Source organism: Tripterygium wilfordii, chromosome 10 (genome assembly GCF_013401445.1).
Source record: "Tripterygium wilfordii isolate XIE 37 chromosome 10, ASM1340144v1, whole genome shotgun sequence".
In the NCBI taxonomy this organism is placed as follows: domain Eukaryota; kingdom Viridiplantae; phylum Streptophyta; class Magnoliopsida; order Celastrales; family Celastraceae; genus Tripterygium; species Tripterygium wilfordii.
Genome location: NC_052241.1, coordinates 8,504,461 through 8,531,759, shown reverse-complemented (window position 1 = coordinate 8,531,759; position 27,299 = coordinate 8,504,461). Strand labels below are relative to the sequence as shown.

Sequence of the window (27,299 nt, the reverse complement as noted above, 5' to 3'; positions counted from 1 at the left end):
TTAAATTTAGGTTTTTTTTTTTTTTTATCTCTCCTTTTTTAGGTGTATTTTATTTTTTCGTTTTATTGTGCTTGTGAAGTGAAAAGCTAAACAAAATAGGGTAACTTGGTAATTTGGAATCAAGCCTAAAATCAAAAGGATATGTGTATGCGAATTTTGCATCCATTTCCACACAGTTTTTTATTCTAGAAAATTATTTCACATCTTCCACTAGAATCCATGATCTCGTGGAAGTAGAAAAATGAGTATCTAAGTTACCATACAGAGGATCCTAACTCATATTTATTGTTGATTTTTTCACAAGAGAATGACATGGAGAAAGATTTGAATCCATAACTTTCTGAGATGATAACTCTCTTCTAATCGTTAGGCTAAAAGTGAATTCTTTTAAGATGATACACATTTTTGGATCCATTTTTGCATCCAAGAAAGTGGATAACCAAATTTGATGCTCCATTTGGAGGGAAAATTTGGAGGGTTGGGGATGCAAAATGGTAGTTATTGGATTTGATTCTCTATTTGATTACCCATTGGAGATGCTCTAACAGCAGCATTCCCTCTGCTTTCAATAATTATTTTGTTCTCGGGAATACTGTTTTTCTCTTTGATTAATTTTCTTCAAGTTAATTAATTAATTAATTAATTGTACTTGTGCCCTCTAATGCTTTGTCATGATGAAATTAACAAATTCCCCATCCACGTTTACGCACGATGTGTACAGCTCAACTTGATTGAAAACCAACGGTCCAGATCTCATCCACGTGGACCCTAGTAAAATTTCACTTCCATCCTCAACTCAGCCAATAAGCAGAAGCAAAATGTCAATGTTTTGTTTAATCTCACTTTTTACCTAATATTGGAGCAATTGCAATTGGGCAATTTAGGGGGCATGGATGGATTTTATTGTCCCATTTGTTAGGCCATGAAGAAAAAATGGTTCCAATCGAGCCAATTTACTGTGACCAACATGGTAGTGAGTTCCACAACAAAACATACTCACATCTATACCAAAATCAATATTGAGCTTTATTGCTATTACATAAAAAATAAAGCTAATAAATTTACATCATTATAACAATACATTTTGTTGTCCCAGTCACATTAACAAAATTGTCTCCCAATACATTTTGTTGTCCCCAGTAAAAAATCACTATTGTGGTTACCTTTACATGTTTCTTTGCAACACGGTTGGTGAATCAACAATATAAGCTTTGATGGAAAAATGCAGTCCAAACACTACAAATTAATATTGTTCACTTTGGGTGAAATGTTCGACGACTTTATTCTTCTTGAACCATTATTATTGGTTATTAGGCTCATAAAACGCATTGGTTGAATGGGAGGGATCGAACTTTTACAATTTTATTTATATGTCACTTGATTGAATTGAGTCAATCTAATATGTTATAAAATTTACATGCTTAAGAGTCCAGAAAATTTAGACTACTAGAAACTAATTCAATTTTGCAATCAAAATCTTTAAAAAAAAAAAAAAAAAACAAGCGTGTGGAAAATTCCAATATAGCACAAAAAATGTGGCCATAATTTAAAGGAACACATTCTTATAATGCTTAGACTTCGTACAAATGAGGTGGACCGAGTCAGCTGTGTCCGAGTCAGAAGTCACTAATCCCGAAATTAAGGTTAATATGCTCTGGTAAATGGATAAGGTTTGTTGTTTGCGTTTTATAACCATTGCATATCTTTATTTTATCCAAAAAAAAAAACAAAATTGTAATCAGTAATGATAGAGATAGCAACAACCGTATTTAAATTATCGTAACTGTTAAGTTGTATGTACAGAATTTTATGTGCATCATGTTAAACTTGTAAAGCTCACGAATTCACTTAAATATTACGCATCCAACTCAACATATGACATAATTGGGATATCAAACTACTGAAATCGTTATCATTTTTGGACCGCAATTATTATTTACTATATTTTTATTTTTTATTGGACAGTGAAAAGTAAAAGGGTTAATTAATTGAGTTTTTTTTTTTTATTTATAAAAATATCCGTGGTTTGTGTTCAACAAGCACGTGACAAAGGTGTTGGCATTGTCAGGTATCATGTGATCTCGTTTTCGAAAGGCCAACCCAACAGTGAACAGGCCAACAGGGCGGTCAAGAAACTCCACGTGGCAGGAATCAATTGTGGGTGAAACCACTTTCCTTTGATGCATCCCACACGTGCGTTTGTGCCATCCACGTCAGATGTATATCAGCTCGATTTGTGGCTTCAATTTTGCATCGCCTTAATGACATCATCTTGTCATGCCTCAATTATCATGGCTGTTGATTTTTTCTAAATTACTGTAAAGTGCGGTTGACATATTTTGTAACTTAAATTTAAAAATGTTTCTTATGATAATTTTCTTAAAATACAAATGTTTATAATAAAGTTAACGAAATTCAAAAGAAAATCATATAATACGAAAATACAATGATTTTTTTAATACCTGACTTGAGTGGAAGGGGTCAATAAATTTTTGATGAACTTAATCATTTCGTTGATGTTTGAAGTTCATTAAGGATGGCATGCCCAATATGGGCTAATGTCGCGGCAAAAAACAAGTGACTATTTGTGGCGACGGTATTGACGTTGTAACATGAGGCCTCCTTTTGTGACGATGCAATGTTGCTCCAAAAAAATTTCACCTTTCTGGTAAAAATTTATGTTGCCACAAAATTCATCTTTCTTATTTTTTACAATGGATGAAAATATTTGAAATTAATGTGAACATATTTTGCAATATCTACCGTGATAAAGTAACTCTATTACAATGTATGCATTAATGTGCTTGTGGATATTATAAGCTCCGTTTGGTAGAGTGAAAAAATGATTAAAATTTTATTATTGATTTTCAATGATAGAGGAAAAGCTGTGAAAAAAAATCTGAGCGTAAAACTGTGAAATATGCTGTGAGGTGTTTGGTGAACTAAAAACTAACGTTAGTGGAAAAACTGTTGACTAAAAGTATTATCTTGAATCTAATAATAAAATTTTAATCATTTTTTAATTAAAATTAATTTAATAAATATAATTTATTATTAAAAATAATTTTAGTATATTATAAATTTTTTATATCAAAACTGAAAAATGTTAATTAATAAAATAAATAAGTTTATTAAAAAAAATTTATCGTTACATTTAAAATTATATCTCATATGAGAAATTTTTAAGCATGAAAATTGTTTTCTAAGCATAAAAATTATTTTTTAAACTAAATAATGTATTAAATATATATTATTAAAACTTTGGAGCCCACATTTTATTTTATGTAAAATGTAGAAGATAATGATGTTGTGGGGCCCACATTAAAAAAAAAAGGTCAAAAACTTAGCGTTGACATCAAATAAATAAGCTCCTATGTGGAGCTTATTTGGCAGGCAAATATTGTTAAGCATTAATGTGTTTGTGGAGATTATAGTGTTAACACTTGCATCAGTTTTTTTAAACTGATACAAGTAGTTATTTATCCAAACTGATAATTAACTAACCAAATCAGTACATCAAATAAAAAAAAGAAACAAAAGGAAATAAAAACAAAGCAAACATATTTCATAACGGAGGGTAGCAGTGCCTCCAAGAAAAAGAATGGGGTATGTCAAGAGATTTATATTATAAATCCACACCCCAATACACACACCAACAACATTTGTCTATTTTGGGTTGTCTAGTCCCAATGAATACATCGGGTCTTCTTAGGCCCAAGCAAGTGGGCTAAGTCCAACTCACATGAATCTAAGAAAAGGCCTTGATGTAAGTGAGAGGGTGGGCTTGTGCTTATAAGATGGAAGGAGTGCCTACATCTTTACGATGTGAGACTTTTTAACAAGCGGACTGGATGTCCCTACAAGTATCCCTCACCTGTGGGTGGTACGTCCATAAAGACATCCAAAGGCCCAACAGGTGACCCAGTCGGGAGGAGCTGACTCTGATACCATGTTGAAAATCCACACCCCCATTCATATCAACTATATTGTTCGTCCTTAGGCCTAAGTAAGTGGGCTAAGCCTAACTCACATGAGTCTAGGAAAAGGCCTTGATGTAAGTGAGAGGGTCGGCTTGTGCTTATAAGATGGAAGGAATGCCCATATCCTTACGATGCGGGACTTTTTAACAATTCACACAGTAAGTTCTTGAATCAACCCTAGTGACCCGTTTAAGGGTGCAATTTGTGAGACAATTATTTGCATCAAAACAAATATAAATTTTCAACAATTGATTTGTCTTCATAGTCCCATTGCAATTGCACCGAACTTCAACATATGCACTCATAGCATCGAAGATAGTTTGTATGGCATCTGCAGATGTGGGATATGTCCTGGGAAGGATAATTTTGTGATGATAGTGAAGTTGTCGACTGGATGTTTTGAAAATTGAGGGCCACATGCCATGAATAGTGAAAATACTTGGAATATGATAAGTTGGAAGTCGGCATCTCATAGGCCCAACATTGCAAAATGCAAGAGGTAGTTGGACAGTAAGTTTATAAAAAAAAATTTTGATTTATATTTTTTTGGTGAAGGGAGAAAACAGGCAGTGAAACAATAGTAGTAGCCATCATAAAATTGATGAGCATGCTTGCTGCTGTATTGATGGTAGTGTGCGATTTAGTTGTGAGAAAATGAAAGTAAAGAGCCAATACATATAGATCGAGCAGGGTTCATTTAATTCAAACCCCCAATAACTATTTATGTTACATTTTATTGTCGTAGGGAATGAGAAAGGAAATGGTAACGAAAATGACCATTGCAATGAACTTGTAAGATGTAACGCTTGAATACGTGAAGTGGAAAATAAAGCCTTTGAAGAATTTTCAAAATCCAAGTTTAAGGATATGAAAATATGAGTTCTTGTTTCGAAAAAATGTAAACAATTAATGAAGAACAACTCGAGACTCACAATATAGCTTAGCTTTGGCTTGTAAGCTTTCAAGAATCATGGATATGTTAAAGGATAGGAAGAATTGAAGATGAAGAACAACTTGAGAGAATCTAAGAGAATTTTTGGTCAAAAACTTTTACAAAATAACTAGGGTTTTGCTTTTTATAGAAAGAGCAGTATAGTTTCTAGCAAATTAGGCCATTGGATCTTGAAGGGAAACCTCGGCCATTGGATCAAATATGGACGTTAGAGACATCGTAGGAAGGTGAAAATTTGGACTTGAAAAATATGTCTCTTGGCTGGGTGCCATTTAGGCAATTGGCTGAAAAACAAATTTCAATTTTGGCCATAAGATGAAATTGTAGATAAAGTAGAGTGCAAGGATTAATCTTGAACCAATGGATCAATACGTCATTTTGGTGGGAAGGAACATGAACCATTGGATGAGGAGTATCTTGGTGGGAAAAGATTTGACTTTTGAAATAAATATCTCTCTGATCTTTTAACTCTATTTTCTATCCAAGCAAGGGTGAGTAAATATAGTTCCCATTTCATAATTCCACTCACTTAAATCTCCATCATTTAACCCTACTTAACTCTTTATTTTTCGATCCAAGCATATCCTAATGCTATATGTTTAGTTGGGATGTTCTGGCCGGAACGAGAATGCTCAATTCCCATTCCGATCGAATTCTTGCGTTTGGTTGTGTCTTTCCTATTGGAATGGAATGCCGAATTCCGTTCGTATCCAGAATTCAACATTCCGGCCTTAGAGCTAGAAACTTCCAATGTAGGGCGGAATGAAATTGTGTTTGATTGGTAAAATGACAATACTGTCCTCATCTTGTTTGGGCTTCCATGTGAGCTGGGCCATGATTCGTCCAGAGAAGATCCGTGGCAGATGATGATGTGAGCTGACACGTCTAGAGAAGACCCACAAAAGTTCCCCTCCCCCTTCCTCACCTCCCCCTCCTTCCCCCTCTCCTTCTCTCTTTCTCTCCCTACCTCACCCTCTTCCTCCTTCTTTCCCAACTTCTCTCTCTTTCTCAACTTCTTTCTCTTTCCTAGCTCCCTTCCCACTCTCCTCTCCCCTCTTCTTTCACCTTTTACTCTCATGGGTTAGATCTGCAATTTCTCCGCCCATATCTGTTTCATTTTGTGATTTATGTTTTGAATAAGGATTTTTCAGGGATTCTCTTCTTCGAATTTTGATCTCCTCCATATGTCGTGGATCTTTGATTATCAGTGTTTCCGGTGTTTCGACGACATTTATCCAAAATTTTAGTGACGAGATTTCAAATCTGAGGGAGTTTGACCTCTATTGTTACAGGGGAAGTCAAGATCCGTGTTATAGATCCAAGTTGCAGTTTGCGTTTGTTTTTTTGTTTAGTTTTTGTTATCCAGCTTAGACCGGTGGAGTCAGACTCGTTGAACAGTGGTTCGGCGGTGTCTGGTGTAATTCGGTGTCGTCCAGCAATGTCAGACGATTTTCGTTTTAGTGTTTGTGTTTTATTTCTTTGTTTTTGTTTTTTAGTTCTTAGGTTGTATTCTTCCTTTATGGTGGTCCCGAGTGCCTACGGGACTCAGTTACTCAATTTATTAGGCAACCTAATATAATCAGGTCTATGACATTTAAAAAAAAGAAGAAGTTATAAAGGATAATATAGTCTTTTCTCAATTATCCCAACCTTATTCCTCAATAAATTTTCACATACCAAGCATTGGAATACAATGTTCCTGTCACAATTCCTTCACCAACCAAACATTTGGATCGTTAGAATTCCCATTCATGTTCTCGTTCCTGTTCTCGTTCCCACGACTAACCAAACATAGCGTAAAAAATTTAATAGTCCACCGGATTATGAGCCTACGGGCTACGGGTATATGCTTGGTTCAATTTCAAAACCCACAAACGAATCCATATCAGAAAATACTACCTCGGCGGCCGCTGCGGGCGTGCTCAATGCATAGGCCTAAATTTAAGACCAAACCAGGCCCTAAAAACGTGACGCTATCCAAGTCTGAAACCAAGCCCGGCCTTTTTCCAACACATTTGCATTTGATCAATAGATCCAAAATTTGGATGGATAAAAAAATGCCAGTTCACCACACCATTTAGAGATTGGCATGATTTTGTTTCTGAATAATAATTCTTTGGGTTCGGGCATAATTGAAATTAAAATAAAAATAAAAAGAAGAAAACTTCAGGCATTAATTTTAAAATTGTAAAAGAGTGAAGTGAAAACAGTAATGGTTGAGGACTATTTTTAGTCATAATTATTTGGATAAGAGATAGAGTTAAGGAGAGTTGAGACGTGAGTTACAAAAATTTTATTATTAAAGTTAAGATTAGAGAAATTTATTTATAAATATTTTAAAAATAATAAATATATTTTTTCACCTTGTTTAGTAGGGTTGGCAAAAAATCGGTTATGGGTCGGACAATAATATATATTTATGAAATATTTATATGTGCGGACCCTAACTTGGATTGCATTTCGAACGTACTTAATTGACTAAACCCGGATTGGTTTTAATCTAGAAAAGTAAAACAAACAATAACCTAATTCGGGTTAGTGTCCAAACAAATAAAACGGATAAGATTTACGTGTTTGGACACAAACCTGATTTGAAACTGGACAATTTGTTTTTTAACCAAATTTCGAACGTATAACTTATGCTTAAACTTGATTTAATTAGAGTCGGAAAAATTCGGTCATCCGGACCGAACAAAATTTTACCACCGTGATGGAAATCCAGGTTGACAATAAGAAATTTGTCCTCTCTTATAAATTAGATTCCAAACCCACCATTCTCCGATGTGAGATTCTCATCACACCGCTACTGCTTAATGGCCCAGTTTGATGAAGCGGTATGTAGATATTGTATTTAGTTTTTTAAAATTTTTTTTAGCTGTGGGTCTCATGCTAAAACATGCTATTTCTATTTAAATTTTTTTTTACTGTGGGTCTATAACTTTTTATTAAATATATTTAAATATTGTATATTTATATTAAACATATTATTGATATTAAATAGATTTATATTAATATTAAATAGATTAATTTATTAAAATGAAATAAATATAATAATTAATATTTATATTGAAAGAAATAAATAAAAATAAAAAAAATACAAAACAACATATATTTTACACAATTTAACTAGCTCTATCAAACATCTTATAGTTTATTTCACAATTTTAAATTTAACAACTAATGATAAAAATTAACACAACGGTTCTAACAAATACACAATGAATTATTGCCATCTCATACAAACCAAATCTCAACGTAGCAATTAATTTGTTGGGCACTTGTAATGGTAGACAATTATTGAGCCAACAAAGATGTTTTCTTTTGCTGATGTGCCTGTATTGTAAAACGTGTTTTGCTTATGTGGCTGTATTGAGAGAAGTGTTTTGCTGATTTGGATGTATTGGTATTTGATGTTTTGATGTAGTTTTGTTGTGGATAATATGAAAGAATGGAATGTTGTTAGGTTGAGTGGAAAGAGAAAGTATGTGGGAAGAGAAAGTGTATAGAAATTTGTGTTTTACTGACATGGTTATATTAAAATACGTGTTTGATTTGACTTTTTATGTAATAGAGTTGAGACCTAACATTAATTTTATTAGAGATATTTTCCCCTAAACCATTGCAAGTGCCCTTATATACCTTTGATTTAGGATGATGTACCGTTCGACCCTGTTGTAAATGATTTATTATGACTTCAATTCTGATGATCCGAACACACATCCATCCATCCACGGATAAGACAGTGGTCTCACCCAATCTGTCCCCACTACCACCCACCATCCCATCCCCATCACATCTCTCATCTCAATCTCATCTTAAATCTTAAATATATACATACGAGCGTCTACAATGATGCTATTTGTGTACACACTCTAAATTTCATTAAATTATATTCTCTCTCTTTTTCTCTTTTTCAAGTGACACAATTTAATTGAATGATTGGGTCCCACAACTTACATTATTCATTAACACTCCATTCTAACACTCTATACTCATTTTCTTTATTTTCTCTCTCTTCATTTTCATCATCTCTCTTATTTTCCATCAACTCTCTCTTACCTTTCATCTTCTCTCTATTTATTTCCATCATCTCTCTCTTACTTTTCATCATATCTCCCTTCATTTTTCATCATCTCTTCCTTCACCATTCATCAATTATCATACACTTCAAAGATCAAGTATGTACTAATGTTTCAAGTGTCATTTTTTATCACAAGTGTGCATGTAGTGATTAACTTATCAAGAAAGTATCATCTCAAGTACCTATTGTGAACATGTAGGACTTAATTTATCAAGAAAATATCATCTCAAACACTTTAAAATCATCTCATTGTGGATGCACTAATCGATGAAGGGAGTATATATATATATATATGTTCCTGCAAATACGGATTTTGTAGCAGTCGATGATGACGACGGAGACGACGTCGTATTTATTTATTACACCCAAACCCAAACATTTTTTTTTTTTGAGGGGTTCAGCTTTAAAGTCGAGACGCATGCAAAAACCTCATCATTATGTCCCACGCCAAACCCACCCCCCTTCCCTTTCTCTCTCTCCCATGCCTTCTGTATTTTATAAGCTTCTGCTACGCGCATTATCTCTCATAATTGCCCTCCTATCCTCTCTCATTTACAGTCTCACAATATCCCTCCTAACGCTTGAAGGAGAGGATTGGAGTGAGGGTAGTTTCGTCATTGAATAATTCAGCTTTAAAAGAAAATAATAAAAAAAAGAGAGAGGCGGTACCAATACCATTTTCCCTCGCACAGTAGAGCAGCTAGGAAGACATTCATGCTGGTGAAAGTGACGAACCAATCAGAATTATCCAACACACACTGAACATACTCATCGAAAATCCCCCCTCAAAAGATGAAGACAACCACCCAAGCAATAAAATCAACGAAGTTGAAAAAGTTCCTCCTCCAGATTTGAAATCCAAGTATTTGCAGACAATCTTCCGCAATCCTCGACAAATAATAGTGTCAATGTTTCGGAGATTGGGAACTATTGGTGACGAAGCTAGGTTCGGTCGCATGCTGCCGTTTCAGCTGCTTATGTTGCGCTAACTGAGAGATTTTCAACGCCGTGGGGTAGGGGGGGGGGGGGGGGTGGGGAGGTTCGCGCTCGGTGGTGGTGGATCAGATCGGTCTGGGTGGAGCCATGGAAGATTTTATGCTTCATTGCGCTTAGGGTTTTTTTTCTCGTAGTGGACAAAGAGGAAGGATTAGTGTATCCCAAATCAGAGTATCTCCGTCACTTGTCCGTTTATCTTTGTCATTTTGTTCAATTTTTAGTTTAAAATAAAAAAATTCGAAAGATCCAAGCGCAGAATTCTCTGCTTGCTATGTTATTTTATTTTTGTTTCTATTTTGAGGCTCCCGGAGGTTCCTGATATTGTGGTATAGGAGGTGTTCTCTCCCCGAAGTTCTTAAAAGAAGAATTATACGCTAGCTAGCTGAGTTTGGGGGTTTCTGATTTTATGGAAAGTCTCATTTAATACTTGTTTCTGAGTTGGAGGCGCTAAAGAGATTTGTGCTTAAGCGAAAGGAAGCTACTTGTATTCTGCACAGGCTCTTTATCCGTGCTTTGTTGCTTCAAAAACTCTATAAGTCGTTGAAATTAAAGTTTGAGTTTGAAATTGTAAGATGGCAATGTCCTGCAAGGATGGTGGTAAGCTAGGAAACATGGACAACGGCAAGTACGTCCGCTACACGCCTGAGCAGGTCGAAGCCCTTGAGAGGCTTTACCATGACTGCCCAAAACCCAGCTCCATCCGCCGTCAACAGCTCATTAGGGAGTGCCCAATTCTCTCCAACATAGAGCCCAAACAAATTAAAGTCTGGTTCCAGAACAGACGGTATGCCATTCTCACTTTAAAAGTCTTACTGATTTCGTTATAGTTTTCAGCTTTAGAAGATATATTGGCTCGTGTTTCGCGATTCCCAGAAAACGAAGATTGGCACGGACGAAATTTCGTTTTTGCTTAACATGTTCTTTAACAAAATCGTGGACTTTTTTGAAGTTTTTTTTCCCCTTTATAAAGAACTCACATTTAGGCTTTAGCAGCAACAACACATAATTGTGCCATATAATCTTCCCGTCTAAGCTATATTTTTTAGTCTTGCAAATGTAGCTAAATTTCTTTCATTTATTAGTAAGATAAACTTAACACTGTATCTGTTGCCGAGAAAACTGAAAAAAGTGGCATCTTTCCATTGTTATTAAAATATGAACTTAGTTCCCGTGATGATTTTAGTTGTATGAAAGTTTTAGAAGCAAGAGTACTAAAAGCACTATATGTATTTCTATTTTGGTTTCAGATGCCGAGAGAAGCAGAGGAAGGAAGCCTCACGCCTCCAAGCTGTAAATAGGAAACTGACGGCTATGAACAAGCTTTTGATGGAGGAGAATGATAGGTTGCAAAAGCAGGTGTCACAACTGGTATATGAGAATGGATATTTTCGCCAACACACGCAGAGTGTAAGTCTTGTATGGTTGCCTGTTCGTTTGCTTGGAAACTGTAGGAAAGATGAGCAAACACAGTATACTTAAAATTTTGCAATAATGGATCGTGTTTATCCTTTTCCCCTTAATCCTCTCACTGAATTTTGTCGGGGGCTTTTCTTTCCAGGCAACTCTTGCAACCAAAGATGCAAGTTGCGAATCTGTGGTGACAAGTGGTCAACGCCATGTGACACCTCAGCATCCGCCAAGGGATGCTAGTCCTGCAGGGTTAGTGGATATTTTTTTGTTGGGTCTCTTTCTGTCATCGGGCTTGGTGCCATGTGTGCTTGTGATATTATGGAATATTGTATTCATGCATCTTGTATTTTCTAGGCTTTTGTCCATTGCAGAAGAGACTTTAACAGAGTTTCTTTCAAAGGCCACTGGAACTGCTGTGGAGTGGGTCCAAATGCCTGGAATGAAGGTGTCTCTTTGCATCTCTCTCTGTCTTTCTCTCTTCTCTGGCACACACCAACCCACACAAAAACACACACGGCTTTTTAGGTAAATCTACATTTCTGCTCTTCACGTACAATACCATGGAGGAAAGATTTGATGGAAACAACACCACCTTTTAAGTATTGCTTCATAATTGAAGAATGAAAACGCTTCTCGGGAGTGTAAAAACAACCAATTTAACATGTACTACACAGCTGGAAAATAGGTTTTGTTGCAAAATAAATTTTATTTAGAAAGACACCAATGGGCTGCAACCCATGATAAACCTAACGGACTTTGGAAAATTCTGCACTGCTGATTGTTAGTCCTTTATTCCTGTGACACGAGACAAGCACGGGTGGGAATGCACTACACCATCTTTTGCTCTACATGTTTTACGTAAATCACTGGCGCAATAGCCTGCTATTAATTAGAAGTTGAACAACCTTCCTTATGTTTCGTCTTTGGGATTGGTTTCCATCAATGCACAGCCTGGTCCGGATTCCATTGGAATCGTTGCTATTTCTCATGGTTGCACTGGAGTGGCGGCTCGAGCCTGCGGCCTGGTGGGTTTAGATCCTACAAGGGTATGTGCTTGTGATTTCTGCCCGTCTGTGTTTCCATTGTATTTAAATTTATTAGATTTAGTAATTGATAATATCTATTCCAGGTTGCCGAAATCCTCAAGGATAAGCCCTCGTGGTTCCGAGACTGCCGAGCTGTGGATGTCCTCAATGTTCTTCCCACAGCAAACGGTGGAACTGTTGAGCTGCTGTACATGCAGGTGAGTTTTATTAATTAGGTGCTTGTCATATCAATTTACCTATCCCGTCATGTAAAGAAATGAGTAATTAATTTCCTTGGTGATATAGCTCTATGCACCAATGACACTGGCACCTGCTCGTGACTTCTGGTTGTTGCGCTATACTTCAGTTCTAGAAGATGGCAGCCTAGTGGTATGTATATGAGAATTGTAATGTTGTTCATTGTGCCACAGGCTTTCTTTTTCTGGCTGTATTGCTATGTCTTCTTTTTCATTCCCAACTTCTTTTTTAAGTTTTTTTTTTAAATTTATTTATTGTTCTGATGGCTAAATTAAATTCTCAGGTCTGTGAGAGATCACTTAAAAACACCCAGAATGGTCCGAGCATGCCACCCGTGCAGCATTTTGTTCGAGCTGAAATGCTGCCAAGTGGATACTTGATTCGACCTTGTGAAGGGGGTGGTTCAATCATACATATAGTTGATCATATGGATTTGGAGGCAAGTTTGTCCCATTGTGTGATCCATTGTTTGCTTTTTTTGTTTATAAAGCTAAAATGCCTAATTCATCAAAATGGGTCTTCACTGCCCATGTCTGTTTCATTTATCAGCCGTGGAGTGTCCCAGAAGTGTTGCGTCCCCTGTATGAATCATCTACTGTGCTTGCTCAGAAGACAACAATGGCTGTGAGTTTTGTCTTATTTAATTGTAGTTTCGTTTATGAATTTCTCTCTCTGCTTTGTGCAAAGTGTTTTGAGATATTAATTTACCCTATCATAGTCCTATTGCAAAATAATTTGATTAGAGCAGACCAATTTTTAAATGTCTTTTTCGTCTTCACTCAGGCTTTGCGCCAGCTGAGGCAGATAAGTCAGGAGGTTTCTCAATCAAATGTTAACGGATGGGGCAGAAGACCAGCAGCCCTTCGAGCACTGAGCCAGCGGCTGAGCAGGTTTGTGCCAAATTTGTTGGACATAGTGGCAGTTTGTTTTTAACGTGGATCTTTACCAAGGATTCTATGAATCATTACTTGCAGGGGCTTTAATGAGGCTCTCAACAGCTTTACTGATGAGGGATGGTCTACCATTGGAAATGATGGAATGGATGACGTAACTATCCTTGTTAATTCGTCTCCGGACAAGTTAATGGGTTTAAACCTTTCCTTTGGTAATGGATTTCCAGCCATCAGCAACACAGTTTTATGTGCTAAAGCGTCTATGCTCTTACAGGTTAGAGTATCGAATATCTTGATTGATACGGCAACTGTCAAAAGTCTATCACTTAACTGTTCCTACTTTTAGTCTCTTGGGCGGTGATTGACCTTTCTCATTATCTCAAGTGCCAGTCAATTGTTGTGTAGAGCATGTTCTTTTTTCTTTTTTTGTTTAGTGTTGTGAATCTAGAGGATGAACTAATGAGTAATTTAGACCCTTTTCTTCGTGCTATCTGTTCTCAATTTTGCCATTGCCCAAATAGTATGAACCGGCAAACAGGTGGTCCCTCCCAAGAACACTAAATTGTGTTAGTCAACTCCACAGATTGTAAAAAATTAAAATTCTTGTGCCATTTTGTACAAATATGTAATTGGAATGTGTAAACTAAAGTTTTATTTAATTTGGTCAGTGGATTTTTTTTGTGTAATTGATTTTCTTAAGCCATGTAATTGTAATTTGATCAGTGGATTTTGGAATGTGGGTTGGACCAAATTAGGCTACTACAACTTTAAAACAAAAGGGGAGTGTGAAACCATTGTCAAGAAATTTCTGCAGCGAACATCCAGTTCTGTTTATACTTATGTTGATTCTCTCCTTCCAAATTCTCTAGTAAGTATCCAAGGGGCTCAAAATCTATGACTCTCCAGAGTATGAAAAAAATGATGTATCCTTTAGTTCCTTCTCCAAATACTCTATCATTGCCAAACAGATATCCATAATTTTCAGAGTCGTTTACATAGACTTTGTCCTAGATGGGGACATTTGTAACACTGGACAACTTGGAAGGTTGTTCTTGTTCATCTCATTTTCATTATGTTAGTTGCTTATTAGCTTTTTCTGTCTGCTGAAGGTTGGAACTATGTCAGTCAAAATTCAAAGTTCTATAATTTTTTTATCCTTAAAACATGAGCATTATAATAACATTTCGCCTTTTCGTGTGTTTCTGGGAACTATTTTTTTCTGCAGAATGTGCCTCCTGCAATTCTTCTTAGGTTCTTGCGTGAACATAGGTCAGAATGGGCAGACAACAATATTGATGCTTATGCAGCCTCAGCTGTCAAAGTTGGACCCTGTAGCTTATCGGGATCTCGAGTTGGAAGTTTTGGGGGTCAAGTAATTCTTCCTCTGGCTCACACTATTGAACATGAAGAGGCAAGTGAGACATTTTCTATTTCCTGTATCGTTTGAAAAGTTTAATGCGATACGGAGCAACGTCAACTAGTTTCATTTGATTTAATTCTTGTTTCATTGATGTATTTATCTCTTTACTTGGCAGTTTTTGGAGGTGATCAAGTTGGAGGGCATTGGCCATACTCCTGAAGATGTAATTATGCCGAGAGATATGTTTCTATTGCAAGTAAGTACTGCTCTTTTATATTTCCTTTTGGTTGATGCTTGACTTTGTCAGTGTTTAAATGAGATTGCTGCTGTGGTTTTCCACTGAAAGGTTAGTAAATCTGATTGTTCTAAACTTTTAAAGGTGAAGAAATCCTTAAAAAGTCTGGTCAATGGTGCAACATTGAGGATTTTGTGTTACTCATATTTCTTTTCTATATTAAGGAGAGTTTCGATTGAAATCACAAAATATGCTGTAATAATGAATGTCTATGACAATCCCAGAGGGTAAATCTTAAAATTTTGGTAATTAGGATGGATCTACTGTACTGGGTTGAAGAGAATGGAACATGAAATTCAGTCAGCAAGAACAAAAGGAACATGAAATGATTAAGTGATGACAGATTCTGAATTTATAGAGAATTATGAATTGGTTCTCCAGTTGGTTTTCTTTGGAACTGTGCAACTTTCTAGTACTCACATTTGATTGTCAGAATAAACATTGCTTAATCTGTCTCCTTTTTCCATTTCTGGTTATGGGTGCTACTACTATGCTCTATGTGCAGCATTAGTCATTTTTCCTTTCTCAGATATGATAAGTGTTTTGTATGGGGGCTGTGGTCCTGCCACTTGCTCAATCATGGAATGAACTTTTGTTGACAGTTGGAAGCTCTTGTTCCATGAGAATTATTTGTTGCTATGTTTGTGATTGAGATATGTATTTTTGGCGCCCTAGTTATTGTTTTAACTTTGTGACATGGGTAGTTTTATGAAAAATTTGATGTTATAATTTAATGTTAGCACTAGCCCCAGTTAATTTGGCAAGCAAGGTTGGGAATCTATCTTGTATGTTATCAAGTGTTTCGTCTGTAATTTTCCTTTGCTCTCTTGCTTAGTTCCCTGTTATACTGTTCTAATAGCTCTGCAGTGGAATGGACGAGAATGCTGTTGGTGCTTGCGCTGAACTAATATTTGCTCCAATTGATGCTTCTTTTGCCGATGATGCACCACTCCTGCCTTCTGGTTTTCGCATCATTCCACTAGACTCTGGAAAGGTTAGCATCTTAATTTTGTGCTCGATAATGTATTCTGCTCGTTTTCCCTGCCTTTTTGCTTTTTGTTTCTTAATTTATGCACCTCAAAATTGTGCAGGAAGCATCCAGTCCAAATCGAACCCTAGACCTCGCATCTGCTCTTGAGATTGGACCTACTGGAAGCAAAGCACCTAATGAATACTCTGCAAATTCTGCATGTATGAGATCTGTTATGACAATAGCATTTGAATTTGTATTTGAAAGCCATATGCAAGAGCATGTAGCGTCCATGGCTAGGCAATATGTCCGCAGCATTATATCCTCAGTTCAGAGAGTGGCATTGGCGCTCTCTCCTTCTCATTTGGGTTCACATGCCGGTCTTCGTTCACCATTGGGTACTCCTGAAGCTCAGACGCTTGCTCGTTGGATCTGCCAAAGTTATAGGTGTGTCTCTGATTACTTTTTCAGACATGTTATCTAATTTATGGGAATTGAGCTATGTTGTAATAGGAGGTGATTTGGATCAATATGACACATAGTTAGGAGCTTCTAATCAGATTTAAATTTGTTCTCTTGATAGATGCGTTTGCAATGTTTGTAATACACTTCTGTCGCAAACTTGTTTCTTTGATTCTTCTACACAACACCCCAAATCCTATACTAGGTATATTGTATAGAAGAGCTGTAGGGAGCTGCCAACATGACTAGAAAGCTATTCTGATTTCCTGGCCTCATTCAAATGTATGTTCTCCTTCAGAATCCATAACATGGGTTTAAAGATCGTAGGTTGAACGCACAACTGCCCTTCATTGCATGCTTTTGGGGTTTTTTTTTTGGAATATGGGTGGAAATAAGGCTCCGAGACCATATTTATGGTTTGTTAAACTGGATGTCCACATCATGTAGGCACTCATTTGACAACCGTAAATTTGTGGATAGATCAGTGTTGAGTAAATTGCCAACCATTTATGGCTTGTTTTGACTTATCAAGTATCAACACTGATCTATTATAGTAAGTAAATGCAAAAAGGCCAGATATGACATCTTAATTTGGTCTTTGAATATGCTTGTGTAACCTGTTCCTGTAACTGAATGTATATGTAGGAAAACTGTTGTTTTATTTGATCATCTGATCATTGGGGTAAATTCTTTTTTTTTGGAAGGTGCTACTTGGGTGTGGAGCTACTCAAATCCAGCAGTGAAGGAGGAGATGCTATCCTTAAATCTCTGTGGCATCACTCTGATGCCATCATGTGCTGCTCTCTGAAGGTGTGCATGAGCTAGTTATTCGTCCCTTTTCATCTTGCTCAATGTTAATTCATTACGAATTTGGTCAATCGAAGACAACATCACTTAGGTTTGGCCATTAAAAATTGAAAGTTTTGTGAGTGTTCACAATTACGAGGCTTTGCCTATTCATTTATCCATAAAATGGAAGCATGTGTGTCTAGTTTGACCTCGATTTTTCTGCAATGGTATTGAATTGCTGTGGTTTGAGCAGGCATTGCCAGTTTTCACTTTTGCAAACCAGGCCGGTCTTGACATGCTCGAGACGACATTGGGTTCACTGCAAGATATTAGTTTGGAAAAGATATTCGATGATCATGGACGTAAGACCCTCTGCTCTGAGTTCCCACAGATAATGCAACAGGTATGCAACTCTCTGTCTTTTGACGGAATAAGACAAATTTTCCTCTAAAATAGTGTCTTCCTACCATATTCAAACGGACTTCTAAATTGAAGTGTTATGGTAAGAAAGCAACCACAGGCATGAAACTGGACATGACTGTTCTGCAACATTTGTAGATATACAGATCTTTTAATTTTGTTTTCGACAAAAACAAGATGGTGCCTAGATTATAAGGAGATAATGGTCGTCAGATATTAGTAGCGTATTTTACTAACATTAGAGTTATCTAATCTGCATTGAATGAACTGGAGTCGTCTACTCCCAATCTAAGGGTGGTATTATCTCAACTTTCAAAGACAAGGAACTGGTGAAATCTGAAATGATATAAACTATAGAGGTTTATTTGCTTCATTTTTTTCTCCTTTTCTTGTAGGGTTTTGCTTATCTTCAAGGTGGTATCTGTTTGTCTAGCATGGGCAGACCGATCTCATATGAGAAAGCAGTTGCTTGGAAGGTTTTAAATGATGAAGAGAATGCTCATTGCATTAGCTTTACTTTTGTGAACTGGTCGTTTGTCTGATTTTCGATTAGCACTTAGGATTATGATATATTATGAAAGATCAACGAGGAGTCGGACTGTAATATTTTGTGGTCTCGTTCATGTTTTGGATATGGAAAACTTGTGTATTCTACTAAACTGAATACTTATAGCCTGTTCTTGTCGTATGAAGAATTGAAAGACGTATGCTACTCTCTATTGGACTAAACTTTCTCAGTGTTGGCTCGAGTCTGATAGTTATGTTGCTCGACTTTTGAATTTTGGTTTTCCTATCTAGAACGTATCTGTCCTTGAATCTTATGCTTGATGAAGATCAGTCGTTGTTGCAGATTAAAAGATCTGAACCAAATGGAACATGGGTTAGGGTGATTTGTTCATGGGTTAATCTGCATTCCAATGATCAATGGGGTGATCCTAGACCTGGTGTTCATATTATGGTCATTGGTTTGAAAGTTGCATTTGCAAAAGCTGCTAATATATTCGCTGGCATATAATAAATGGTTTTGCACAGAATTACTGTTTGTTTGCTGGGAACGAAAAGATTAACATGCCATCATCTGAATTGAGATCCCAAAAATTTGGGGGCTATGTGAGAGTGAAGATCAATAGAATTCACTCTTTGTTTTCTCATTTCATAATCCTATTTATAATCGTATTTCCTTCCATAAACTCTTATTGAATTCATATCTTTACGTCGTGTATTTTTAGATTTTCTTTATTACTTTCTACTTACTCCTATACAAAAGCTCCCGATTCTCCTTACCGTAGCACTATTAAAACTAACTAAAATTTTTCTTAAAACAATAGCTCTTAAGATAAATATGCGTATTGCATGATGCTTGATACAAAGTGAACCAAGTTAGAGTTGAAAGAACTCTATCCAACTATTAAGCCTTGTCACAAACATTAATGATGAACAATAAACAAGAGATTAGCTTCTACATCACTAATTAGGCATATGTAGTAAGTTGTAACCCAACCGAAAAGCAATAAACTTAAGAGAGAAAAAAATGTCCCTATTTGTGCCAACCCAAAAAACCTCTGAAAGGTAAGCAAGAAGATTGATCCACAAAATAAAGGCCATGAAAAAAAACCATGTAATTAGCTTAATTAATAGACATGGGAGCTAGCTAGTTACTCAATTAGCCAAAGTGAGATCAATCATGTCCCTAGTAATGGCAGGAATGCAACTTGAACTCCTAGCAAGTGCACCCTTCTTTTGCCCTCCTTGAAACTCCCTTGGACTAGTTGGGTTGGCCGCCCTTCTTTTGTTCTTCTTCAGCATCTCTCTCATTGCCTCAGCTTGTACCAACACAGGATAAGCCCTACCAAACTTATTAAACCTAGAACAAGCACTCATATGTTCACTCAATGCTTCCTCCTTTGATTTCCCACCATCTTTCTTCATCTCTTCCTTCACTGCCTCGGCACACAACCCGCACACCCACTTCCCCGAATACTTGTCGCGTACACGGTCTATGTACTCCGGCGTACACTCCTCGGTCATCCCACAACAATCACATTTCGCGTCTTCAACCTCGGATATTGTTGAGAGTTGCTTCAAATCTATTGCTTCTTTGCTTAGTTGGAATGAGATATCGGATATTGCTCGTTGGAGGCCGTCGTTGGAGAGCCTCGGAGGCCTAGAGAAGTTGAATGTCCCACCCATTGCATCTCCATTTGGTGCCATATTTGATTGCTAGAGAGAGAGAGCTAGAGAGAGAGAGAGAGAGAGAGCCTTAATATTATTGCTACAAGTTATGTGCAGTTGATGAATGCAAGTACATTGAGGCATATATATTTATAATGGTGGTGGTTGCACAATACTTAGAATCTCAACAGTAATGAAGTTTATGTGGAGCTTGGAGATCCAAATGTCACTTGTCAATTTGAGAAGGGTGAAGTAAAGGTGATAAGGTAAAGACCCTTTTTCAATTAAAGAATGGGATTAATAGGGGATATTCATGCATATATCCTTCTCATGCATCATAAAAAAAGAGAAGATATATTTTGCCTTTTTTTTTTTTTCTCTTTACCAGTGCTTTGTGAGCAGCAGTTGGTTCATCATTTAATGAACTTAGTTGGCTCTTCCTGTTGGATAGATTCATTGCAACTATAATTTTCAGTTGGAGAAGTTTGTTAAAAATATGTAATTTTGGTCGAGGAATCAAAATTTAAAACTATTATATAATTAATTTCAGTTGGGATCCAAGTTCCACTTACTAAGATATGCCTATTTGGAAAAGACGACAAAAACACTAAAGGTGAAAACGGTCGGTTACGGTTGTTTATTCGGTTATCGTTCGATATTCTCAGTGAAATATGTAAATTTTTTTTAAAAATAATTGACCGTTCGGTTCGATTTTCGATCAATTCAGTTATTCACTTTAGTTTTAAATTGCAATAAAAAATACAAAATTACTTGAAAATAACACAAAATGACTTGTTTGATAGAGCAAAACTGAAAGCTTATAAGCTACCAAACAACTCATATAAACTAGCTTATAAACTCCTGGAACCGCTAGCTTATGATAAGCTTGAATTTAAGCTTATCTAAGAACCGTTGCCCGCTTTCTTTCTTTTTTTTCAAATTTTTTGTTTTATTATATATAATATTATAAGTTTTTTAAATATAATTTAACTTATTTATATAAAAAAATCTTGTAATTGATACTTCAAATTATAAATCATAAGTTATACGTATATATACTTATTAATATTTATAATGAAATGAATGTAATAAAAATTTAAAAATTACGAACAAAAATAGATTTTCCATAGTTTATGAAGGGGTGAATATTAGTTGGTTTAAGTTGGGTTTGGATAAATACCTTATCCGACCCACACATGTATGGGTGAGAGGATCTTCAATCTTTAACTGATCTCATTTTAATTTGGGTTGGGTCTCGTCCTTATGTATGTGTGAACTGTGAACAAAAAAGAGGGTCCTTTATAACCTATCCAAGTTAACAAGAACAAACATTTCATCAAAACCAGTGGCACAAAAGAATTATTAATATCAATCCAAAAGCATGATAAAATGATAAATTGCGAAGTGTACGTAATTTTTTTTTAAAAAAAAATTTAAACCCTACACTTTATTCCATAATAACAAACATTATACCTATCGACATATTAGCAGCCTAGGAATTTACAAACCCTAGCAGAAGAATTACAATTCAAGGAATAAACACTGGACTAACACTGAGCAACACCGACATGTATCCGAATAATCTTGTCCCAAGATAAACCCAAATAGACTAAACAAAAACAGAAAGCAAAAATAACACATATGGATTGGATCATGATTCTTGGCTTCCCCTTCATTAAGAAAGACCTATCTCCACCAGATCTTGTAGCCCCATCATTGTGCACCAAATATGTGTCACTAAAACACACTAGCAATACAGCTGTTGTGAAGAATCCATGACAAATGAATGAGAAGAACCAGATTTCATCTCTATGGGAAATGGTGTGGTGAAGAAACCCAACGTATATTTCTTATTGAATAGTAACAGAGATTGTAGACTAGATCTACAAAACAGTAAAAAAACTAAAATGACATCCTATAAAAGGTGTATGGAGGAGGAGGAGATGTTGGTCTCCTCCTCGTCACATCTATACTACGAGAGAAACTTTAGAGAGAGAGGAGGCGGTTGTTAGGATTTGAAAAAAAAAAAGGTGTTTAAAAGGACAGAAATCTGGGCAGGAGTAATCCATTAGGACGGGCAGGGAAGCCATCGAGACGTCTTAATGCGAAACAGTAGTAGAGGTAAGTCAGTCTGGGCGAGTGGGGAAGCCGTCCAGATGGTTGACGGACAGATGCAATTCTGGACGAATTTTAATGCTACAAAGATGAGCATCGAGAGAAAGCAAATGGGGAAAACTTTGTGGTGTATATGTCAAGTTTTTCCTGGGTTACTTGGTGAGAGATTCCAAGATGTAGAGTGTAAGCTAGATTGTGGCTTATGATAATTTCTTGGACTCTTGGGTATTCTTGGGTTTCTCGATAGAGAGGTAACTGAGAATATGGTTGTACAAAATTTCATATAATGAAGTTTGACTGGTTGTCTTTTGACAACACATGTGGTGTTTCTCTGGTTTTGAATTTTTCATGTAAATTGCTTATATTGTGATTGTGTAGCTATTCTCAATGTTAAATTTTCTTTTATTCTCGATATTGTCGAAGGAGGATCTTGGAGTAATTTTCCAACAATGGCTAGGATTTTTTTTAAAAGTGTGATTTTTATTGAATAATTTCAATCCAATTTCTACTCGTTGGTAAAAAATGACCAACTGCCAAGAATTAAGTGCTGCGAAACTTAAATAACCGACCACAGACATTATATATCAATATCAGAACATATGTGGGTAGGGTCGGGTCGGGTCGGGTCCACATGAGTGTACAAATTTTCAAATATTAATTGAATCAAGTTAAGAGCGTGTTATCTATAACTAACCCATATCCTACCCTTATTTAAGCGGGTATGGGTCGAATTGATTGGATCGGGTCATTTACGGGTTTTGCACAACCCTAGTTTATAAGATAGAGTCAATTATAAGTTCCACCAAATACCTAATAGTTTATTTCACAATTTGTAAGTAAACTTATTTCCTAATTGTTTTTCTTGGATATTCTTTCTTCTTTCCTAATGTTTTTTTTTTTTTTTTTAAATTCACAATAATTTGTTCGCTCAAAAAAGGTCACAAAGTTGGCTATTCACGTTTGTGGTCACTCCAACCTTATGTACAACAGCTTTTCTTAGGCTTAGGCTTTAGCTTTAGCTTTGTGTTGTTAGACCAAATGCATGAACGATAAGGACGACCACGTATACATCATTTGCATTGATACGGTCCATACATATTACATACCCAGTAGCTTCACGTGTGGGATTGTCCAACCATCATTGGTTTTAGTGGACTCTACAAAGCCATACATTCCCCAACTGTTCATGCATATATATCACTATATCTATAGACTTAACTTTAACCCTCCCTCCCGTGACTCTCTCAAACTATAACCATGTGAAAGCTAGAAAAATATCTATCCACTTTTTTTGGCCAGTATGGGCTGGGCCTCAGTTTCTAGGCCCAACTTCAGAACTACTGGATTCTGGACTGACTTCCATTGTGTCTTGGGCCAGTAACTAACGTCATAAATGCCCAAACATAAGCAGGTTACCAGCCCAATCAGAAGGACAACTTTTTTATTTTCATCCCACCGTATTCCAACTACGCCCCAATATATCTGCACCCAACAAAAATTTAAAAATATCTTCAGACGTACCACATTTATGAAATACACTCCAAAGATAAAAAAAAAAAATAGCAAATAAGGATCTCAATAGTAACATGCATCTCCACCGTGAAAAGCATACATTTTTACAAAAACAATGATCTGCTGCATGTGTGTCCTGTAGACATCTCCTTAATCTTTATAGCACTTCGAACATTGTATATTGTCCTCATTGTTGACGCATTTGCAGATTCATTCAACTTAATTTGGTGAAGGATTTCTCTGGTCTTCACCCTAGTCTTGCCAAGTCTCTTCCACAATATCCCTCTATTCCTGTGTCAACCTCCCAACAAAGTTGTGCCTCCTCCAATGCCTTCATGAGTTCATGATTATATATGTTGGCCATCTATAATATACAATTAATGTCCATTTCTTTGTCATACTATCTGCCAATTGAGCATTCAGCCTAAATTGACAATCACATTTCTTCGTCGAAAACCTCCTTTTCTTTTCACCTCGGTTGACCTTTTCATCTCCTTTTCTCCAGTAAATACGACTATTCTCACATCCAAGAATAACTTGAGGGGTCCTATTGGGATCGTTAATGTCAGACTACTAGATAACAACCACCACCCAATCAACACACCCAGTTCTCCTTGTCAATTATATAACTCCTTCATTGCGATCTCAAAGATCATATTTATAGTGAAAGTTAGAGTTGCGTCATTATTTGTCACAGCTTCATGAATGCTCAACATTTGCATCTGTTTGAACTGATTCGTCAACGTACAATGATACAATTAAGAAACTCTTTAATCTATTGAACTAATTCAAATTTAATAAACTAAGAATTAGATAGCCCATAAACTAATGCAATCCCACATATCCAAAAACAAAACAAACGTACCGCAACCCTTAAAAACTCACCATTGTGATAGGAAAATGATAGTGTTGGGTGGGGATGGCATGCTCAACCCATTGTTTCTTACTCGTGTTGTCGCGCTAGTGAGAGGGTTAGGTGCGATAATCCTATACCATAAAAAACATAAGCTAAATTTATCAAAGATGAGTAGTTGGAACGGTAACAATGTGGTGCAAATAAAGCTGGCCCAATCAGAATAAAAGGATGGCAGAAGATATTGAAAGAAGGTGGGATGCCAGAAGGCCCAATTGCAAGATTGAGCCACAGGCCCAATTATACCTGGGCCTTCAATGATATAGCCCAAGTAAGATACTCGGTGTAGACCCCATTGTACATAAAAGCACGGATTATATGTACAAGTGTACATAAAAGCACGGATTATACCGATAGACAATTGTTCTCACGTGTCAATCAATATTAATATCTTCTCCACCTCAAATTCCTTTGTCACTACGGAATCCTCCCTCCAACCCAATAATTGTACTCCTCATTTATTAATTTTTTTTTTAAAAAAAACCCACTAAAATATTGTTAAATGGAAATATTGTACATAGAAAATCTGAACATATAATAGGACCCACCTCTCTGCCCTTTAAATACCAACCCATTTCTCCTCTCTCTCTCGCAACACTAAAAACCTCCATATGATTCTTTGAATCTCTCTCTAGATCCCTCTCTCTCTCTCTTTCTCTCTCTAAAGAGACAACTACAAGACAAAACTAAGAAGATGGAGCATAATATGCCGGTGATAAGCAAGAAGATGTGGGGAATAGTACGTGTGGTGTTCTTCATGCTACGGAAAGGAATCTCAAAGAGCAAACTCATGGTGGATCTCAACATGATGCTCAAGCGAGGCAAAACCGCCAGCAAAACAGCCATAACTAACCTCATGATGTTCAGCCACGGCCGCCACGTGTCGTCCCCGGCCTTTGTGGGTCCACGTGAGTACGAGTTCAGCTGCAGCAACACACCGGCTTATAACATCCTAGCCCACCTCAGCAAGCGCCGCAACCACCACAATTTCTTCGGGTGTGCACACGCGCCGCAGACGCAGGAAGAAGACTTGGTGACCTCGAACGCTGTGAAGGCGGTGTTGGAGATGTTGAATGGTAATGATCAGATGGCGGTGGAGGCGTCCCCTGCTTTACCGGGATTTGGGCGGAGCCCGTTTGTGAGGAAGTTGAGGATAACGGACTCGCCGTTTCCGTTGAAAGAGGTTGATGAGGTGGATAGTGGGTACGTGGACAAAGCTGCTGAGGAGTTTATTCAAAAGTTCTATAAAGAGCTGAGGAACCAAAGTATATAAGTAGTATATACATGGCGTAGTGTGTGTCTTCTTCTTCTCCAGAGCTTAATTTACTTTTGGGTTGTGTTTTTCTTGACAAATATAAACAATAATTGGAAAAAAAAAGAAGAAAAGAAAGCGTTTGCATGAAGCGTAACGACTTCTCACATCCGCATAACTATGCCGCACTAATTTTATGGACTTGTTTTTCAATCATAGATGTAGTGGGTCCCACATCAAATGTGTATTCCCCACTTTGTTGTGTTTTATTACATCCATTAGATTTCAAGTGCGTAAAATTAGTGAGCATAGTCGATGCGGATATGAGAATTCTTATGTACATATATTATAATTACATGAACTTCCAAGCTACCTCTACATGTTTTTTTAAACTCTTTTTGTTGCATGAGTTCCCTTCAACATGTATAAGAAAACAACACTATTACACACTTCAATAAATCATGAATTTTTGGTATATATGTCATGCCTATTGCGATCTTTCATACTCTTATTCAATTGTGTCAATGAGAGGTATATTCCATTTTTCAATAAGATATACTGAACAATTTTTTGGGTATCTCAAATAATTAATTTTGCTAATTTTTGGCCTTTTGAGTCTTGGAATCTATGGTTTCGCATATTCAACTTACATTTCACTTTAATTAGTTGTCACATATCATTACTCATTAAAATAACGGTCAAAAAAAAGAAGAAGAAACAATATGTTTTGTCCTCTAATTTTTTTTATCCCCGTTTTAAACGCTATTCAACTCATCCTTGGATGTTGAGAAGACCCTATATGATCAATGGGTATCTTACGTACCACATGAATTGAAAGGTTAAAATGGGGATAATATTTGGGAGCGTAGCATAACTAAAAAAAGTTGCTTGCTTTTGGTGGAAGAAAATTTTGGTAATGCCGTTAAAGTATATAATTAACATGATTTTATATAAATGAAATTGCTTTTACAACCCACCACCAGCAGCACTAACATGTCCTGATATGATTCCACTATGCTTAAAAGTATGTAAACATATAACTGGACCCTCTTCTAAATATACAATCAACTTTTTTTTTACCCCCACTTTTTCTTTTTCTCTTTATTACTTTTACCACATTTTTAGTATAATTATTTATTTATTATTGAAAATTTTCATCCTCATATGTGTGTGTGTGTATATATCCATGGTCACAAAAATAGACATGAATAATTTTGGCATTCTCTTCACTTGCTGAGATTTGAGAATGACAATACTAGAGTAGAGGGAAGACAAAAAAAATCTTCAAATAGCAAAACATTGACTGTGAGACAGTTCAATAATTGCTCAATAATTTTAATCACACACAACACTATAATAATTTTCCATAGTTCATATATGATTGACAAGTTCAATTGTATTTATCAACTTTAGTCTTTGTTAAGTACAAACATTTAGGAAACAT

The 27,299-nt window shown here is 36.3% G+C and overlaps 3 protein-coding genes across 3 annotated transcripts; 2 read left to right on the top strand and 1 right to left on the bottom strand.

Moving 5' to 3' along the window:
- Nucleotides 1-9,673: 9,673 nt before the first annotated feature.
- Nucleotides 9,674-18,620, top strand: LOC120007513 (homeobox-leucine zipper protein ATHB-15). The gene is made up of 18 exons (XM_038857779.1): nt 9,674-10,793; nt 11,257-11,416; nt 11,568-11,668; nt 11,774-11,864; nt 12,370-12,465; nt 12,549-12,662; nt 12,751-12,834; nt 12,986-13,141; nt 13,252-13,326; nt 13,486-13,592; nt 13,677-13,869; nt 14,821-15,006; nt 15,131-15,211; nt 16,110-16,244; nt 16,342-16,667; nt 17,387-17,492; nt 17,725-17,874; nt 18,287-18,620. The coding sequence occupies exons 1-18, from the start codon at nt 10,582-10,584 to the stop codon at nt 18,431-18,433; spliced, it is 2,520 nt and encodes an 839-aa protein (XP_038713707.1). The 5' UTR covers nt 9,674-10,581; the 3' UTR covers nt 18,434-18,620.
- Nucleotides 18,621-19,311: 691 nt separating this feature from the next.
- On the bottom strand, nt 19,312-20,143 carry LOC120008120. The gene has a single exon (XM_038858643.1). It carries the CDS (start codon nt 20,100-20,102, stop codon nt 19,551-19,553), a length of 552 nt encoding a protein of 183 aa, XP_038714571.1. The 5' UTR covers nt 20,103-20,143; the 3' UTR covers nt 19,312-19,550.
- A 5,050-nt stretch (nt 20,144-25,193) lies between these two features.
- On the top strand, nt 25,194-26,006 carry LOC120007769. The gene has a single exon (XM_038858200.1). It carries the CDS (start codon nt 25,298-25,300, stop codon nt 25,874-25,876), a length of 579 nt encoding a protein of 192 aa, XP_038714128.1. The 5' UTR covers nt 25,194-25,297; the 3' UTR covers nt 25,877-26,006.
- The last annotated feature ends 1,293 nt before the right edge of the window (nt 26,007-27,299 follow it).

Bases quoted from the DNA above. Each gene is read 5' to 3' on its own strand.
- LOC120008120 (XM_038858643.1), bottom strand. From the start codon at position 20,102: ATGGCACCAAATGGAGATGCAATGGGTGGGACATTCAACTTCTCTAGG.
- LOC120007769 (XM_038858200.1), top strand. From the start codon at position 25,298: ATGGAGCATAATATGCCGGTGATAAGCAAGAAGATGTGGGGAATAGTA.
- LOC120007513 (XM_038857779.1), top strand. From the start codon at position 10,582: ATGGCAATGTCCTGCAAGGATGGTGGTAAGCTAGGAAACATGGACAAC. The intron at 11,417-11,567 runs GTAAGTCTTGTA...TTTTCTTTCCAG, and splicing joins TTCGCCAACACACGCAGAGT to GCAACTCTTGCAACCAAAGA. The intron at 11,865-12,369 runs GTGTCTCTTTGC...ATCAATGCACAG, and splicing joins TCCAAATGCCTGGAATGAAG to CCTGGTCCGGATTCCATTGG.